At 45.1% G+C, this 20000-nt stretch overlaps 1 protein-coding gene across 1 annotated transcript in view; it reads right to left on the bottom strand.

Moving 5' to 3' along the window:
* Positions 1-1578: 1578 nt before the first annotated feature.
* The window catches only part of LOC136684414 (protocadherin alpha-13-like), a gene marked incomplete at its 3' end in the record, with an annotated part of 32810 nt that continues 14388 nt past the window's right edge, over positions 1579-20000 (bottom strand). The window contains exons 3-4 of the mRNA XM_066659173.1: positions 8712-8770; positions 1579-1664 (exon numbers count right to left, since the gene is read on the bottom strand). Coding sequence (XP_066515270.1) covers positions 1579-1664; positions 8712-8770 — 145 coding nt within the window. The remainder of the gene's footprint in view (positions 1665-8711; positions 8771-20000) is intronic.

The following is a 20000-nucleotide window of genomic DNA, read 5'->3' as shown; positions in this document are numbered from 1 at the left end:
GTTTATATATAATGTGAGTCTTCTATAGTTCCAGGGTTAAGAATGATTTTTATTTTCCCCAACTGTTGGTATCTGACCTGCTGAAGGATGGCTGTTATGTCATATGTGTTCATTTTATATAATGGCTGCAAAGCCAAATGTAACTTCGCCAATTTGAGAGCATTTTGGTTTTCAACCGAACAAAAAGGGAGAGCCAGCCAATTTAGATGAGACAATATGCAAAATCTGTGCCAGAAAAGTCTCTGTTAAACGGGGAAATGCACTGAATTTGAGATCTCAACTAGCTACCTATCATCCAGCTATTGAAGCCAAACTGCCTCCGCCAGCACAAAGTCATGAAGAAGCCCAATAAAAGAGTAGCTTGGGACAGTTGCAGCCAACAGTTAGGAGTATAGTACTAGAATCAGGATAAATTAGAATAAATAAATGAGAATAAATAAGTTTTTGAGTGTTGAGATGGGGAATTCCTTCACTGCGACAGTCCAACTGTAGCAAAAGTTAGACAAGCTATGTATAATACTACTATGAATCATATTCTTCCCAATGTTTTTTTCCCCTGATATTGTAAGTGAGTGAAATGTTGGTTTGTTGTGAAATTGAGTTAGCATTAGCATGATGTTAATTTGTTATTGTTTCCAGGTTGTATTTTTTTAAACAACCACTGCTACATGGCCCATCTCATTAGCAGGTTATTTGGCACTGGAAGCTGTGAATTGATTTGCTTAAATGGGATTTTTGGCCACCGTTATACAACGGTATCACACAGCTCCAGGGGCCTGGGGTTGTGGATTGGAGCTTTGCATGTTCTCCCTGTGTCTGCATGTGTTTCCTCCCACAGTCCAAATACATGTGGCGGTAGGTTGATTGGCCATGCAATATTGTCCATAGCTGTAAGTGAATGTGTGAGTGTGTGGTGCCCTGTGATGGGGTGGCACCCCAGTCCAGAGTGTGATCCTAAGCAGTTGCTATGAAAGGATACAGGCAGTAACTTATACTTCGCTGTATTTGATCTTTTTCACACCTTTATGATGATAAAGATATTGAGTTGCAATACCATGTCATAACACATTCTGTCATAAACACTGTTTCCACTATCCTGCCATGAGCATACACTTACACTGTGATAGTGCAATGAATAGTTTAACATCTCGCTGGGTTCTGTATCCCAAAGTTTTCCCATCAGTATCTTAAACAAGTCTCATTTAGGTCAACCTCTGCTGCCTTTAGAGCTGTTCAGCTGCACCTAAGCGGGCAGAGCCCGGAACAACTGCAGGGGAAATGAAGCGAGAGAAAGCAAGGAGTCCGAGAGCAAGAGGAAGAAAGGGAGACAGGGAAACAGCGATAGACAGAGTGATAGAGTGATGATCCTGAGGGGATGAGGAAAAGTGTGAGGAGAAACAAAAGAGCGAGAGAGAGACAGAGATGATCCTGAGGGTATAATGAGGGAGTAGCAGGGCCAGACTGTGGAAACATTTCTTGCAGTTGGAGTCACACCAGGTTGGAGTCTCAGTAAGTACAGACTCAGTGGACTCTGTCAGAATGAGTGTGAACTTGGATCTACAGAAGGCTGTTTCTTACCGGCAGCACTGGACACTGTGGGCCAATTCTGCACCAGGACACCTTGAGCCCCTTGCATCACGGACGACTCCTCCATATGAACAGAGCTACTCAAACAAACAGACACACACACACACACACGGGAGAGAATATTGTATAGTTAGACAATTCTACATTTGTGTAAATAAACAAACATTGATTTGGCTTTAAAGCAGTGGTAAAAATACTCATGGTATGAAATATACTGTATGTTAATATTCATAAAAATGTAATAATTTTAGTAGAATTCTCACTGGACATTTTGTCATAGAATACTCATCATTTATTACGAAGAGTTTAAAAATACTATACATCCATTTACAATAAGGTTGGATGTGAAACTTGTTTAAATATAGATCAGCTGGAATACAATGAAAGCAATGTTTTATTTCTATAATTAAATTGATATCAATCATAAAGCAATTACATTTTTTTGTTTTGGTAAAGCCCACTCTCAACAACATCAATCATGAAAAAGAACTATTAAATGGTCTTAAAAGTGATTTTAAGTGATTCCATTCCTACTGTGTTAGTGGAAGCTGGCATTTTCAGAGCAGAAAATAAATAGTAATAAAACAAATATAGGGTCAGGAGGTATTGGGTGAAAAATAAAGTGCACATATCCACACCCTCCCCACAAATCCACACAACCCACCCTCCACACCACTCCACAGGGTGGAGAAACAATTCAGCAGCCTGCTGTAATCAGACTGTCAGCATGTGTTCATGGCCTAAGACACATATGGCTGTGTGCTGATCTATGGATCTAAGCATGCTCATACACACTTTAAGGCAAAAAAAAAGACACCTGCTCATTCCAAATTTCATCTGAAAAGGACAGTATAAACAGAGACGTTTTGCTGATACTGATATTGTTTGATTAGCTCTAGATCACAGATGTAACTCCAGCTCATCCCAAAGATATTGGATGGAGGGTCATCATTCTAGAGAATCTAATTCTACTGCTTCACAGCCCAGTGCTGGGGGCTTTTACCCCTCTAGCCCACACATGGCAATGGGCATAGTGGCCTTGGGCTCGTGTGCAGCTGCTCCAGAGTGTCTCATTTCATTTCATGTTTTTCTATTTATAGTTATACAAGCTGCTTGTACACATTCATTCATTCATTATCCATAACAGCTTATCCAGTTCAGGGTCCCGGTGGGTCCAGAGCCTACCCAGAATCACTGGAACACACCCTGGAGGGGGTACCAGTCCTTTACAGGGCAACACACTCACACACACCTATGGACACCTTTGAGTCACTAATCCACCTACCAATGTGTGTTTTTGGACTGTGGGAGGAAACCAGAGCACCCGGAGGAAACCCACGTGGACACGGGGAGAACACACCAACTCCTCACAGACAGTCACCCGGAGCGGGACTCGAACCCACAACCTCCAGGTCCCTGGAGCTGTGTGACTGCGACACTACCTGCTGCACCACTGTGCCGCCTCTTGCTTGTACACAGCTGAATGTATATGTCCACAAAGGGGGTCATGTTATAGTAGGTGAACTCAGCAATCACACAGAGTTTCAGACCTGTAGCTTATGAAAATTGGATTTGGAACTTGCATGTTATTGTAGCTTGAACTAATGCAGGTGCACCTCCTCTTCTTTGCTATATTTCGAGAATACAGTCCTTAAACTACATTTGCTGCAATACAAATGATCTTATATTGGCTCTTTAATGGACTCTGGTGTTATACTGCCCCAATTCTTGATTTAGCAAGGGTTAATTTGAGGGTTGCTTATGGGAGCCAAAATATAGCTAAAGCCTGCCTATTCAACCCTGGCTCACTCCATGCAGTCTGTGTGTTGAAATGATACCAAGGCTATAAACCACTAGGAGAAAGTGTATATTTGCATGTGTGTGAGTGTGTGTGTGATGGTGTGTGTGAGAGAGCTCTAAAAGGGGTGCTCTGCTGGAGTTGGGTGGATGTAGTTCACTCTCAAATGTTGAAATCCACAGGCCTGGATTAGAGATTAGGGATTATGCTGCACTCTCTCATCCGTATTCACACCGCTTACTAGATTAGGGCTTAAACTCCAGTGCACTCAAAATTTAACACCCTGGGAGATTTGCTGCAAGAGGTATCATTCACACACACACACACACACACACACACACACACACACACACACACACACACACACACACACACATATTCACACACACACACACATTCACACAGTGACAGTGATTGTCCACTATCCTAATGGTTGGCAGTGATATAGCAAGTGTCCTTGGGCTAGACTCCTAAAGCTACAAATGACAACCATCTCTAAGGTAATTCACATCTCTAGTGGCCTTGAAGTAATATGTACTTCCTTAAACATTAAAAAGATTATTTTTTTAAACACATAAAGCTCTATTTGTTTGCTATTATTTCCTCTTCATAAAGTCTGGAGTTTGATTTTATTATTATTATTATTATTATTATTATTATTATTATTATTATATAAATATACATCTATTAGAGGGTTCCCTACAGAACCAAGACTACTTCTCATGTGCTTCTATGAAACCTATGGTTAAATCTTTTCTTTCTTCTTGGTTGAAGGACCTTTCAAAGAAGCTTAAAAGTGATACATGTTACAATAAAAGTAACAATACCATATTTAATGTTACAGGATGTTTATCTTACTACTTCTCATAGCTGCTATCCTTACTCCCCCGGGCACTATCTGCAACGCAGGGGACCGGGTGAGTCTATGGGAGCGGTGGGAAGTGTGCGGAGGAAAGATTAGCTCTGTGAGCCTGCAGACACAGTGAGAGAATTGAAGAAGGCAGGGTCACTCCTAAACACTTTACAGTCTCTTACAGGAAAAAAAGAGGATGGGATAAAAATAATCCAGACAGGGAAATTAACAAAGACAACCCAGATGGCTGCTGGGCTATGCTGTTAGTTCTTCAAAGTCTGGGCTTAAAATGTCTGTCTGTCTCTTCCTCTACAATCTCACATTCTTTCTCTCTAATTTTCTCTGTTATGTCCCTCTCCACAGCAGGAAGAGGCAGAGGTTGAATGAGTTTACAGTCTTGTCCTGGAGCCAAAGGCTACAGCAGAACACAGCTTTTAAAAAAGGTCAAGACTGGGACATTGCACTGTTACGAAACAAAATGAATCACAAAAAAAAAAAAAATGGAGGCATCCAAGAAGATGAATTGGTGTTTTACTGCATGTCTTAGCCGTGGCCATGTAAATACGTGTAAATATTTACAAGGTGTAGAAACAGGACGAACATCAGCTGTTATCCAAGTGAGGAAATTATTCCAGTGCATGTTACTCTGGGCAGATCATTAAAATTATAACTTATAAATAATGTGTCTTTTATGTGGTTGGTTTGAGGCCAACAAATTGGGTTGTTTTCCAGCAACTGAACAAGATTTCAGCCAAAAATTCCATTCAGTCCAACGAGGAATATTATCTATTTATCAGCGTATCTACACACTGTTGATAACGCTTCTGAGCTGGACTGTGTTGTTATAGCAAATAGAATGAAAACGTTTGGACACAAAAGCTAGTTTGCCATCATCATGCTAACAATAGGATAAACAAGGTATGTAGACAATATAATCAAACAGTGTCCATTCCTTCAAAGTTATAAAACACTCTGAAACTATGTAAAACAAAAAGGTGAACAGACTCTTAACCACTCGTAGAAGTAAATGTTCTGTATAGGGCAATATATATATAAATATACACCAGTTTTGAAAATGGTTTTCTGTTAAAGACAAGTATGCTAATGGCAAACGAAAGGTTAAAATGCTTTGTTTAACATTTAGTTTCAAATATTTAGCATCAAATCTATGAATTGGCTAAAGATTTTTTTGTTGTTGTTTTTGGCTAGCTGCTTGTTTACTGTCCCTTTCTCGAACCGAATACACATGTCTGTCCCCTAAATACCCTTTTAAAAATGTTTAAACAACAGATGCTCCATCACATACAATAAAAATATACTTAAGGACCATGTACCCATACAAAGTGGCTCACTGGGTGTATCTAAGGATAATAAAATTGTTATATTATATGTGGAAGGTGTGGATAATACACATATTTAATTATTCAGCAATATTTTATACTGCAAACGTATGCTGTTTTTTGTCTGTAAGCTTGGGCTGAATTGGCACAGGTATGGTTTTAAAAAATGTGCTGATGAAATATAAAATAGCAAACAGAAAAATTTGGTCAAGTGTGGAAGGGAAAGAGACGGATGAGAGGCAGAGGTATGGTGACTGTGGAGTGGAAAGGGGGGAGGGGAACTGGAAAGCCTCCGTTTTAGCTGGTGCTCTCTCTCTCTCTCTCTCTCTCTCTCTCTCTCTCTCTCTCTCACACACACACATTCATCTGTGTGTTCCAAGGTCAAGTAATTACTGTTGCTACACAACACCCATCACCCAATTTCTCACTCTCTCTGCTTCACCCTTTCATAAGCTTTTCTCACAATCACCGCACATTTGCCTTCACTTACACACTCAGAGAGCTGCGTAGCTTATTACAAACCAGGAGATCATTTGCAGCTTAGTACGGTGTGTGTTGGTGTGTGTCCTTTGTGTGCCCAATGCGTACAGGCTAGTGGAGGCCATTTTAAGAGGCGAAAAAGCAGGAATCAGTGAGATGGACCTCTCCATTATTAATGAGCAGCACTGACTTGAATACATGATCCTCGTCTAATGCTCAGTGCCCCCCTCCCTCTAGCTCTTCCACTTTCTCTTTCTTTTCCTTTGCCCTGTTCATTTCTCCTTTTATTTTTAACTCTTGCAAAGGTAACTAAGAGATCTATTGGACAAACTGAAAAGGATGCACTGATATTTTCTGTTGTCAATCTATGGTTGATCCAGTTTGATGAAATAGAGAGGTACGTTTACACTCATGTGATTGGTAGGGACATTTGTTACACATTAGGAGTCTTGTCCAGGGACACTTACAGGCACAGCATTTTATGTTTTCCTGGGTGGGGCATTGGATTGTGGTGTCATCCACTGTCTTTCACCAGCAGCTTGTTTCTATGTTGATTTTATTTTAATTTTAATTTTTTTTATTGTTTGTTTGTTTGTTTTCTCTCAAAAACTGCCCTATTTTCTTTCATGACTCACTTTTACTCCTGTTGCATTTCAATAAATCACCTCTTCACCCACAATAGATATATGCTGTCTTCATATATCCAATAGGTTAGTTATAATTCTTCAGTTTTTTAGTTCTAAAGAGCATCACTTGGCTCAGAGTGGGCAAATACCAAAGACACACACATAAATCCTCTCACATTTCCACATTCGCTAACAGAATAAATCCTCCCAAATCTGACTAAAAGCCCAATAAGTCAGATCCAGTATGAATATGGTAAATATATAATGAAACTGGTGTGGAGGGTGGAAATGAAGATGATGGGTCTAAGCTGAGCTGGGGACAGCAGTGATGAAACTGAATTAATACATCAGACTGATTTGCTTGGGTTCCATTAGCTTCCATTAAACCCTGCTGTAATTAAGAAGGAATCAGTGTACTTATAATGACTTATAATACATCTGAGGTTTCAAACACAGTTACACACACACACGCACACACAGTCTACATCAAATTCAAAATGCAGTAAAATATTTCATACATTAACATAATAACAAAAGACATGCATAATCATAAACAGGCATTTTACACATCTTTGTACACCACTCCACATAACCCCAAGCCCAAACAACACACACATAACACCCCCGCCCCCTTCTCAACACACACACACACAGTGCCCAGAGCTGGCAGCTGTGTAAGCAGCGTCCAGTCTGTCGTCTCCAGTGCCCTTCATTGCCGCGGCAACAGCGACATAACCGTAGGCTAGGCTTCTGTCGCCGCCCATGACCTATTTCTGTTTCTGCGATGACCGTGCCCAGCAATGGTCACTCTGCAGTGGAGTTGGTTGTCCGGCCATATTCTGCTCATCATAAAACCACTCGCTTCTGAGCAATCAGAGTCTCTCTGTATGTCGGTCTGGGCTCGTTAAGATAAACCTAGCTCACCATAACAACCCTGCACTCCTTAAACGGGCGCTCGTTTAGTGGTTTCAGCCTCAGCTCTGCAGCGTGGAGTTCAGTGGCTTGTAGGAATACAATAGATCTTTTTTAACCACTATACAACCAACCAGAGATGGCTGTTGTAGGGAACAAGAGACAACCACTGCCTGCAAATCAGCCTAATAGTGTTTCCACTACCAGGGACTGTTTCCATCATCCTTTGTATACATTCATTATTTATTTCCTGAGTCTGCTGCTCTTTATTCATCTCACTACACAGTCTCTGTGGCATTAGCCCAAACATTAAAGCACGTATTCTTTTTTCCACCTTGCTATATAGGAAGTAGTTCATCCAAATTTGTCTTTTTAGAAGTGCACACTTTAAATTTGAGAGATAAACATGAGAAATAAACTGAGCATGAAGCAGAAGCAACCTTTACTGAAAGCTTTTTGAGTGAATTAGCCGTTTCACCAGGTAGATCTGATGTGCATTCAGTTTAAATTCAGCCTCATTCAGTAGAGACAGTAATTGAGTATTACGGTTGTCTGTAGATATTCTGATTTCTAATCACTTCCATTTGGAAATCTGACATCTCACCTATAAAATACTACAAAGTTAGCAGTAGTTTTTTTTTCTTTTTTTTTTTTTTTTTTTTTTTTTTTTTTGGAGAAACAGCAGCTTTCCTGTTTGTGGTTGCATTCATCGGCTTATGTGTTGTCGAACTGTCCATATTCTTTACTCTAGCCTTGTCCAGTAAAGTCTGCCAAAGGCATTCATTGGTGTTAATGTTACGGAAAGCATTAATGAAGTATTGCAAGTTCGCTTGTAAATGCTACTTGAAACTCCATGCACTTTGGTGGATGCTGGGGTTGTAGAAGGAAATAACTTTTACAAAGAAAGTTGTCATTGAGATGCTGTAATTCAGTGAGAGGTCTATAGAGTCAGAGTTATAGCATATATATACAACATTACCTTCTAGTAGTAAATGGAACATTCAGTCTAGCGTTACAACCGCATACAATGAAACCAAGGGGCACAGCACTCTGTTACGTATTAGGCACCTTCTAACAATAGTGTGAACAAGTAGAAAACTATTTAACAGTCCTACCTTTGCATTCCTGCTCTGAGGGAAGCTGAGTACCTCCAGTCTGCATTGGGAGGCTTGGGCTACAGAAAGGAATAGATAGAGATAGAAAAACAAAAAAAAGATGAAGGAGCAGAGAAAGAAGGGAAAAAAAAGAAGAAGAAAAGAGATGTGGGCTGTTAAGTACTGAAACAGATTACACAAAGGCAATCCAATAACATCTCATCGATTAATCATGGGCGTTGTAGTCATATCTTCATTCCATATGGTGACAGCAAAGCACTTTCTGCTGTGGATGGATTGGAGTGAATGCATTCTTTCTCTTTCTCTCTGGTTTTCAATGACAGGCAAACACACACACACACACACACAAACACACACACACAAACACATCAATCAAATCATCCTTTGCCAAGCTAAACACACATCTGCACAGACGAATCTCTTCTAGGCAAGGCTATGCAGGATGGGTACAACATTCAAAGAAGAGAAAGATAAGGAAGGGACCTATTGATTTGCTAGAGTCCCTTGGGTCTGCAACTGGATCGAGGGAGAGAGAGAGAGAGAGAGAGAGAGAGAGAGGGAGAGAGAGAGAAAGAGAGAGAGAGAGAGAGAAAGAGAGAGAGAGAGAGAGAGAGGGAGAGAGAGAGAGAGAGAGAGAGAGAGAAAGAGAGAGGGAGAGAGAGAAGAGAGAGAGGGAGAGAGAGGGAGAGAGAGAAGAGAGAGAGAGCGAGAGAGAGAGAGAGAGAGAACACAACTGCGGTAAAGTGATACTGAGAAACAAGGATAACAAGTCCCCCTTATACTTTATTTGCATTATTTCCAATAAAATGAATGTGCCAAGAAATGAGTCCAAACACAAGCAGAGAGCAAGCCTGGGATCTGCACTGTTTCCTCTCAACACATAAATACGCCTATATCCAAAGGATCGACCATGGCCCCTGCTCCCCTCCTCCCTCGCTCCTTCCTTTCCCAGCAGAAGCCATTCATCACAAAAATCCAATGCATGCTGTAATAAGCAAAAGCTGCTTCATCTCTCCAACACGATTTCCATATCTATCACGGCTGTGCTTGTATGGACTTTACCGCTCAGCTGGGACCCTTCACCATATGAGGGCTAGTTTCTCTGTAGAACACTGGCACCAGTCACTAAATGAACCCTCTGGTTATACTTTGGAAATGGGTTTAAACAGCAAGAGTTTTCTTTTCTTTCTTTCTTTTTTTTAACTCAACAGCTGCAAGGAAACATCTCTTTTACAAAACCTACAAATGGCAAAACACAAATCTCATGGCCAGAAGGTGCAGTCTTTATATAACAGTAGGATGTGCCCATTTAAGTTTGTCTACAGCAGTCCCTCTGCGACGGCAGCTTGATACAACACCGCAGTGTATGCACTCGGTCCTAGAAGCAGTGCTGCCTTTAGGTCACTTTGTAGGCTTTTACTGTTCAGTGCACAGACTGTGGATTCAGGCTCGGCTTTTGGCTCTCAGGCTTTTTTATTATTATTATTTTCCTGGCACTGGGTTTCCATGTGCACAGATGGTCAAAGAGAATTAATGAGACAATTAAAGATATGCTTTTATATTGTGGTTATTATCATTATTCAGCTCAGTGCTCTTTGTTTCATCTCCGATTCTCTCTCTTTTGCCTGTCTTCAGTCTTAAAGCAGGGTGTTAGAGTGTGCATGTCTATGCATCTGAGTGTGTGTGTGGGAGTATATGTGTGTGTGTGTGTACGTGAATGGTGTGAGGAGAGAGATAACGAGCTCTCGGGTTCAGTCTGATCTTGTCTCACCAGCAGTTCCTTGCTCTCCTTCTCTGTTTCTCCCCACACCCCCACCCCCTCCTGGTTTCTCTCTCTCTCTCTCTCTCTCTCTCTCTCTCTCTCTCTCTCTCACTTGCTTTCACTCTCCCTCTCTCTCTCTCTTTCTCTTTGCTGAGCGGACACACCTCGCCTGGATACAGCACTCGTACCCTTGCGCCAGCCAATCAGATTCCTCTCCCCACTGCCATTTCCAAACCCAAACGCCCAATCAGCCGCTTGCAAACGTGGAACCACACACCACTGGCACTTAATTACAAAGAGAGAACAAACATGACTGGCATTTAATGAGAGAGACAGGCATCGGCCGATAATTACCTCGGAAAAGTGCCGCTTTCCACTCATCGCCTGTTATACATACAGATCAGCCTGATAAGCTCTCACTTAACCATGCAGCATGAAGCCACACACAACCAGGAGAGCACTCAAACACTAAACACACCACAGTATGTAGGTGTTACAACAGATAAAGCCAGGACTGAAAACCATGGGATCATAGTCTCCATAAATAGTAGCATTCTAGAAGAAATAAACGAATAATAATCATAACCTTTTTTCAAAAGCAATGAGTGAGCTCTGATAGAAAGCATCGTAAAAACCAGAGTGAGAGCAGCGTAGACCTATTCACTGGGCAGCAGCAGCAGCAGCAGCAGCAGTAACAGCAGGGCAGGAGACCTCTCCTTTACGTGACTGCAGAGCAGTGTAATGGCGTGCACTGTTCATGTAGCTGTGAGCCGAAGCACATCCTCGGCACCGCGGCTTCATGCTCCAGGAGCTTCATGTGTCATGTTTTATGTGCGACTTCCAGGCAAGATCTGCACGGCTGTGTGAGGGACTGCCCTGAATTGTGATGAGGCCACTGCAGTAATGACTATGAACTGACTGTAGAACAGCACACACTATTTACATCCAAAGCACACACCAACTTATTGACTGCAGGTAAGACTATGTACAGAAAAAACACAGGGCCAGCTCTGATCCAATCACAAGCATCTTCTTATCCCAAGGGACAGTCGTGGTACATGGTAAAATGAGCCTGATTTATACATTCTTTGGACAATGTCCAAACACATAAACGCTTGCTAAGGACTGGCCCGACTGGAGCGGCTCAGCGGAGAAGGTTAAGTGTGGGAACAGAGAATCTGGGGTGTTGCTTGCGTTTCACACCTCTAAATATAACACACCCAGCTGTACCGCTACTGAGGACTGCAGTGCAGTCCACACACAGAGAGGGAGAGAGACAGAGAATGAGCGCAGAGGAAGAGGGTGAGGAACTGCTATTCCCTGATTATTCAGGACGGATGATGGAAAGTGCAGCTGTAGACGAGTGCAGAGGGGTGAGGCGCATGAACACCCCTGATACCCTGAATCATCAGAAACATACAAACACAATGGTGATGCTGAATGCAGCTCTGTAAAACAGGCTCTCTCTCTTACACACACACACACACACACACACACACATAGAGCTGCAGAATGATGAGGTGGAATAAAATATGAAAATCCTTCAACATCAGCAAAGCCATTCACTCATCCATAAACTCTGAATCTACTGCGTACAGAACTCTGCTTCTTTCACATTTAAGATGAAGTAGCTACTGTGTGTGTGTGTGTGCGTGTGTGTGTGTGTGTTTGTGAGTGTGTACAGCCTGTTGCATTAAACATGTATATATATATAAATATAAACAGCTATTATTGTTATTAGGGAAGCCTGCCACCTGCTGAGAGGTGGGTGTGTCCCACACTTGTACGATTGTGATGTCACTACAAAACCTTTCATCACTGTGGAAACAAAATCCTGTATCTCCATTTTATTGATTTCCTTTTTTTGTTGTTGAACTACAACTACGTCGACTTCTGTACAAAAACTTCTTCCGTTAACTTCCATTTGGAGTGAGGACACTGTTTCCCTTCCTGCTACAAAACGCCACCACTCTGGAGATACAGCGTTTTGTCACAACAGTGAAGATGTGTAACGAGGTTCCAAAGCGAAGGCTGTTGCTGCTGTTCAATAACAGAGCCCACCAGACTACAGTGACACACACCTGTATGGCCGTGGCGTCCGGCATACTGAGCCTCCTCACAAACTGTCCGCTCTGACTCGTGAAGAAGCGCTCTGCCCCTGAGCCCCAGGTCCCGCTCATTGGTCTACCAGTGTTGTAGAACATGAACGTGTCACTTCCTGAAGTGGCTGTTAGGCAGGTCTTGTAGCAGTAGGTTTTGGTCAGAGAGCCGTTTCCTCGAACCTCAATGTAGTGAGGCTCTACTTTAAGGTCTCTCCTAAGAGCCACAGCCTGTTGCTGTTGGTTTCCTCCACCTCCTCCTCCTCCTCCACCACCTCCACCCGAGGCCCCACCACCTCCGCCCCCTCCTCCCCCGCTCCCTCCTCCTTCTTTGGGCGGCTTCTTCTTCTTCTTGGAGCCACAGCAGGGCGAGCAGGAGCACGCGTCCGGCTGGTTGCAGTAGGCATGGCAGCGCACGATGGCTAAGACAAAAACGGTGACCAAGAAGACAAAGGTGGTGGCAGTGAGGGCGACGATGAGGTACAGGGTGACATTGGAGAAGATGAGGGCTCCGTGGGGTCTGATGATACGCTTGGGGTCAGGTGCCACTTTTGGCGGGAGCTCCATCACAGCCACGTTAACGGTGGCTGAGGCAGAGCGCGGCGGCAAGCCGTGGTCTCTGACGTGAACCGTGAGGCTGAAGACGGTGGAGTTGTCTTCGAAGACGCGGCGAGTGGTGCGGATCTCACCCGTGTGCTCGTGGACCTTGAACAGGTCGAGTTCGGGAGGGTGCTCCAGTGCGTACATCAGCCAGGCGTTCTGCCCTGCGTCTCCGTCCCAGGCTAGGACACGGGTCACCAGGACTCCTGCCTCTGCGTTTCGGAGGATCATCTCCGCCGTGTGAGAGATGTTAGCCGGCGGGTGCACGAAGCGTGGCGAGTGGTCGTTAGAGTCCATGACGTAGACGTAGACGGTGGCCACGCGGCTCAAAGGCGGCACTCCGTTGTCTTGAGCTTTGACTTGGAAGTGAAACTCGCGCAGCTTCTCGAAGTCGAAAGAGCGGATGGCATACACTTCTCCGGTGGCAGGTTTGATGGACACGTAGGACGCCACTGAGATGCCATGGTTGTTGTCATTCAGGACAGTGTAGGTGATGCGGGCATTCTCTCCAGCGTCAAGATCTGTGGCCTTGACCACGCACAGAGGGGCACTTGGAGCATTGTTCTCCGTGACGTACACAGTGTACGACGTCTGTTCGAAACGAGGCGGGTTGTCATTCACGTCCGCCACCTCTACTCGTACAACCATGGAGGAGGAGAGCGCCGGAGTCCCTCCATCGACTGCAATGACCGTGACGTTGTAGGAGGACACCGCCTCTCTGTCCAGGAAGGCTGAGGTCACTATGGTGTAGTGGTTCCTGAAGGACTTGATCTTAAAAGGCAGGTCCGGGGGGATGATGTCTAAGGTGACATGTTTGTTTTGGCCAGAATCCCGGTCGTTGACGCTGATGAGTGCCACTACGGTGTCTGCTCGGGCGTCCTCCCTCACCGGACTGGACAGAGTGGACAGCACAATGTCCGGAGGGTTATCGTTCACGTCCAGCACCTCCACCACAACTTTACAGTGCACGGCTACAGCCCCGTGTCCTCGGTCCATGGCCTGGATGTACATTTCGTAGCTGTTGGTCTCCTCAAAGTCCACGTTACTCTTGACCCGGATCTCTCCGGTGTCTGTGTCCATGCTGAACATCTGCCTGACCCTCTCAGGCGTGTAGGAGCTGAAGGAGTAGTACACCTCTCCATTGGTGCCCTCGTCCCTATCGGTGGCGTTCAGCTTGATCACCAGCGCGCCCAGGGGCGAGTTCTCGCGCAGCTTCACCTTGTACACGGAGCTGTCGAACTTGGGCACGTTATCGTTGGTGTCCAGAACGCGCACGTTGATCCTGGCCGTTCCCGAGCGCGGCGGAGAGCCACCGTCCGTGGCCGTGAGCACGAGCTGATGTGACGGCACCAGCTCCCGGTCGAAGGGCTTCTTCAGGATGAGCTCGATGTGCTTTCCGTTAGCGGGGGGCTTGTTGGACTCCAGTGCAAGGTGCTCGTTGGGGGAGAGGCGGTAATGGCGCACGGAGTTGGAGGCGTCGTCAGCGTCCTGCGCGCCCTCGATAGGAAAGCGCGCGCCGGGCTGAGCCGCCTCCGAGATCTCCAGCTGGTATTCGTCTCGGGGGAAAAGAGGCGCGTTGTCGTTGGCGTCCAGTATCTCCACCTCCAGGTTGTGCACCTCGAGGGGGCTCTCCAGGACCACCTCCAGGTTCAGAAGGCACGCGCCGCTGAACTCGCACAGCGTCTCGCGGTCGATCCGGTCGCTGACCAGGAGCTTCCCGGTTTTGTGGTTGATGCTGAAGTAGCGCCTCGCGCTGTCCGAGCTTATTCGCATGCGGCGAGCCGAGAGCTTGCGCAGGTCGAGCCCCAGATCGCGGACGATGTCTCCGACCACGGCGCCGGTCTCCAGCTCCTCGGGGATCGTGTAGCGTATTTGTGCATGGGTAAGGCCACTGAGTGAAGCGAAAAGGAGGAGCAGGGGGAAACAAAGAGGCGCGCTATCCTTTGTGCTTGTGCATCGCCCCGCCACAGCCATCGCAAGCCGGAGCAGTCTGCAGACGGATGAGAAACTGGTTTCCGCCTCTCGAGCTTGCTGTGCGAGCGCTCGCGCCACGGCATCAAAAAAAGCAGCGGGATAAAGAGGCAGGGGCGAAAAGGGCTGGGTCCGCGGGAGCGTGGGGGGCTTTACCTCGGCTATGTGCAGGACGACCACCGCCTCCTCTTCTCCGCTGCCCCCGTAAACAGACATCCCCCTGCGTCCTCCATGCTCTTCTCCTTTGTGCTGGGCGTGTTTCTTAATTCAGGCTTCGTCTTCTCCGCGAGGTTTTCCGCTTCTGTTTTTGCTGCTCTTCCCCTCGCGCGGATGCAGCCTACCTCTCCCTCTTCTCCCTCTCCTCTCTTTTCCTCTCTGCTCTATGCGCGCGCGCTGCGCTGTTCGGGCGGGGGAGGGGAGCTGCGCCCTCTCCATCAAACGCCGCTGCGCGCTGCATTTCAGCGCCTCCGAATAAGGGAAAAAAAAAAACAAGCAGCAAACCGCTTCTGTGAGCACCGCGAGATCCAACGACTCCAGCGCTCGCATTCAGAACCAAGATTGTCCGTTTTCTACCTCGAGACCCCGTCTGTCTTTGCTTTTCTACGAGTTAAACACGGACCGAAAGCACCGACGCGTTCAGCCTCAGAGAAATGAGGGTGCCACCGCCCTTTTTTTCTCCTTTGTGTCCTCTGCGCGCGCTTGGATGCGTCTCGCGCCTGGTTGCTTTTGTTTATATTTGAATAAAACATCTCCGCTCGTAAACATAATGTATTTAATGATCACGACTTCAAAATGTTGATGAGCAGCTCTGTTGGTGCAGTCTAACTGCTCAGAATGAGAGGAACCCCACAGTCCTGCTATTAGCCCACCGCAATCACCCGAGAGCACACACCTGAGCCTCAGGAATAACACACAGCACACACCACCCTAGCGCTGCTCTTCACTGCTCTCTCTCCATTTCCCTCACTCCTGCCAAGAGGCTGTGTGGATGCATGGGTTCCTATTGGTGTGCAATAAAAAAGCAAAGTCCAGTGGCTGTGAGACTCAAACTCCTCAACCCTGAGCAGGGGTCACATCCCCATTCATCAGTTTATGAGCAGGGTGCGCGCTCTGATGCAAACCAGGTCACAGACAAGATGCTCACGAGCTGCCCTCGCGCCACGACTGTCAAAACACACTAGCGCGAGTCCCTCTGCCATCCTGCCTTTGCTCAGAACACATTTAGACTTTACTAGAGTGGAGATTTGGACAGAGGAGAGGGAAGGAGACAAAGGGAGGACCATTTTCTAACACATTCCAAGGCGGTGGGTTGGCTAAAAATCATTCATATGGGGTTCTGCACATGCTGATCACCTTGACCCATTCTGCTCTAGCAGAACATTCATGTTCCATTTTATTACACTGTTATAACACATTCATTTTGTCATTTTGCCAATGCCATCAGCCGTGGTGAGTAGTAATGGCATCTTGGTGCAAACTACAGTGTGTGGCTATCATTCAGACACTCACACACACTGTAAGGGTTAATACAAGGATCACACGAATACAATATTTTCCATCAGCACAATTACTGCCCACAGTAAGTGAAGGGAAAGAGCATCTGCGCTGATGTATAATGCTTTTTTTAATGTGCATGTTATTACAGTCCACATACAGTGTGAGTTATTTTGAAGCTGGTCAAATCAACACACTTTGCCATCGCTATAAGCTCCATTACTGATGATGGGGCTCAGTGTATGGCCAGCAGCCCTGGCACTGCTATGAAACGTAAAGTAAAGAGACCTCACGCCAAGCCAGTAAAACCCGCGCTCTGGCCTTTAATGAATGCACAAAAGTATATCCAAGAAGCACAAATCACCAGGCTGTGGCCATTAGTGTCTGCTGGAGTTATTAGCTGTCCTATTAAACAACAGTGGGACTTACACACTCTATCACACACACAGGAGTGGGAGGGAAGAGTGGGAGAGACGGTAGGATCAATATGTATCTTTACGTACAGCTGTCTCCAGGCAGATGTAGAAGTGTCAGAGCTGTAGTTAGTCGGTGTTCAGGTGGTGGTAATTGAGCAGTCCAATAATAGCTCAGCCCGTTCGGTTCAGCTCGCTCCGGTAATGAGTGAGAGACAGAGAGATCTGAGCTCCTGTAGCTCCAATTAAAACTGAATTGAAGTCAGGTCCTAATCAGTTCTGATGGACCTTTAACCTGCTGAGTAAGAGCAGGGGAGGCTCCTCCGAGCCACATGCAGAAATGACGCACGGACAACACGGGGACATCAATCGCTGCTCATCAATACAGCGTTAGTTAATGATGTTTAGGTGGGAATTGGGAACCCCTGTTTTGTAAGATCCTCTGAAGGGCAGTTCCACCACGTTATGTAAATTCTCGCTGAAATAGCAGCAGTCTTTCTCAGGTGGGTTTGAGGTAAAATGGCTGAAGGTAAACTAACGCAGATTTCTTTACAGTAAAGTTCACAGAACTGCAGTGCAACAAGCCATTTTATGTACGGTTCCGAACAACGTGGGTCTGAATTTCTGCATGGAATGCGACTGGTGATAAATCAGTGGTGAATCTTGGTGGGAAAGTTTTTCTTTAGGGACTCACAACACCATGCACCATGCCTTCAGTGAGGAAGCATTTAAAGGCATTAAATTGTCAGGGGTTTGGTATCAGACCGGCAAGAAACCAACATTCACAGCTGAGTTGAAGTGATATACTTTTGGTTACTGAGGTGTATGGCTAGGGTTAAGTGTCAGTGTAGTGTTAATTAGCTGTAACAGTTATTACTATGGAAGGTCCTCTCAAGTATAGCAAAACCAACACACATACACACACACACACACACACACACACACACACACACACACACATATATATATATATATATATATATATATATATATGCTATACTACTATACTTATGCTGACCTCAGTACTGTGCAAAAGTTTTAGGCACCCTATTTCTTTTAGTACAAATTCTGCTATAGATATATACACACATATATATGTGCGTGTGTGTTCACTAGCAATGACAGGCTGAATGTGGAGGCACACATTTGTTGACTGTTTTACTACAGCAATAAAAAATTCATCCCTCTCTAGTACAATGAAGCTCACGCGTGGCTGCTTTACAAATGTGTGGAAGTGAATACCTTTATCAGCAGTGGGTGCACATTTAAATGAATTGATGTGTTAATCTGAGCTGTGTTGTGCAAAGGCTTTATAGCATTAAAATAATAAGATCATCACTAAGTAGAGGAGCAAGCATTACATTTAATTTGCTCTCTCTCTGTCTCTCTCTCTCTCTCTCTCTCTCTCTCTCTCTGTCTCTCTCTCTCTTTCTATCTCTCTCTCTCTCTCTCTCTCTCTCTCTCTCTCTCTTTCTATCTCTCTCTCTCTCTCTCTCTCTCTCTCTCTCTCAGCAAAGCTAAACTCATCTGATTCACAGACACAGTTCACTCTTCATGTGCAATGTGGGCTGGGTGAGGGCCATGTATATGTGTGTATGTACACTTGTGAGTGTATATGTGTGTATGAGTCAGCTTAGTGTGTGTGTGAGAGAGAGAGAGAAAGATACACATTTCATCCCACTAATTCTCTGCACTGCTGTCCTCTTGAGGCGTGGGATACAATTCAGTCAGAGAATCGAACATCAAACACACTGTACATGTCAAAACAACTCAGAAAAAAAAAAAAAAAGAAATCAACCCATTGTCAGTGGATCACAAATCCTTTGATACCACGTCTTTCTGAAAAGAGCTGAAATGATTTACAAGCTTCTTGTGTGTGTGTGTGTGTGTGTGTGTGTGTGTGTGTGTGTGTGTGTGTGAGGAGGGGGTGTTTGTTTGTTGGATTATTTATTTATTTAGTTATTTTATCGGCCCTGAGCAGCCAAAGATGCGGAATCCACCTTCTCTGCCCCTGGCATTTAGCAGCCCTCCCCCCCTCTGCGATGCCCTCTCATGTTTACGCCATTCTGAGAAAGAGAAAGAAAAAAGAGACACACCTGTAATCGCGTCAATTACACGCATGAGCGGGTCCAAACACCTGGCCTTTTCAGCGGCACCACACGCACACACACATACACACACACAAACCCAGAGTATCTGCTTAAGACTGACACATCTTTTTCTTCCTTACCTGCTCCACTCAGGTCCATCTGCTCTGCACAGCTAATTGCTTTTACCCACGGGCTTTCAGATGAAGTTATCTCCATTAGTCTGCGCTTAGACAGGCGCCTGTCCGCCTTCAGCACACACTGGATCCTGAGGCCTCCGCTGACAGCACACGTCCCTACGTAAAGCTCTCTTTTCAAACACAGCCCTCCTCAGAACAAGCAGAACCTCTATGTTCAGCCCTCTCTTATTAGTCACTTCTCCAGCTCCTTCCCTCTCTTCCAAACTCTCCACCTCACTCCACCCTTTCTTCCTCATCCTGTACCTCCCCTGCACCACCTCTGCCAGATGTGCAGATCAGCAAAAACTCAGCAACAGCTGGAGCTGGTGGGGTAAGGGATATTGTAGACGCTGCTACAGATCTGAAGCACAGAAGGTGGACCTATAGAGGGGCAAGGAGCTAGAAGAAGAAATGGGGTAGAGAGACAGACAGACCGATAGACAGATAGACAGACAGACCGATAGACAGATAGACAGATAGACCGATAGACAGATAGATAGATAGATAGATAGATAGATAGATAGATAGATAGATAGATAGACAGATAGACAGACAGATCGATAGATAGATAGATAGATAGATAGATAGATAGATAGATAGATAGATAGATAGATAGATAGATAGATAGATAGATAGATAGACAGATAGACAGACAGATCGATAGATAGATAGATAGATAGATAG

The sequence above is a fragment of the Hoplias malabaricus genome, unplaced genomic scaffold, assembly GCF_029633855.1.
Source record: "Hoplias malabaricus isolate fHopMal1 unplaced genomic scaffold, fHopMal1.hap1 scaffold_175, whole genome shotgun sequence".
Classification (NCBI taxonomy): Eukaryota; Metazoa; Chordata; class Actinopteri; order Characiformes; family Erythrinidae; genus Hoplias; species Hoplias malabaricus.
The sequence above is the reverse complement of the archived record's forward strand: the minus strand, read 5'-3'. Positions and strand labels throughout refer to the sequence as shown.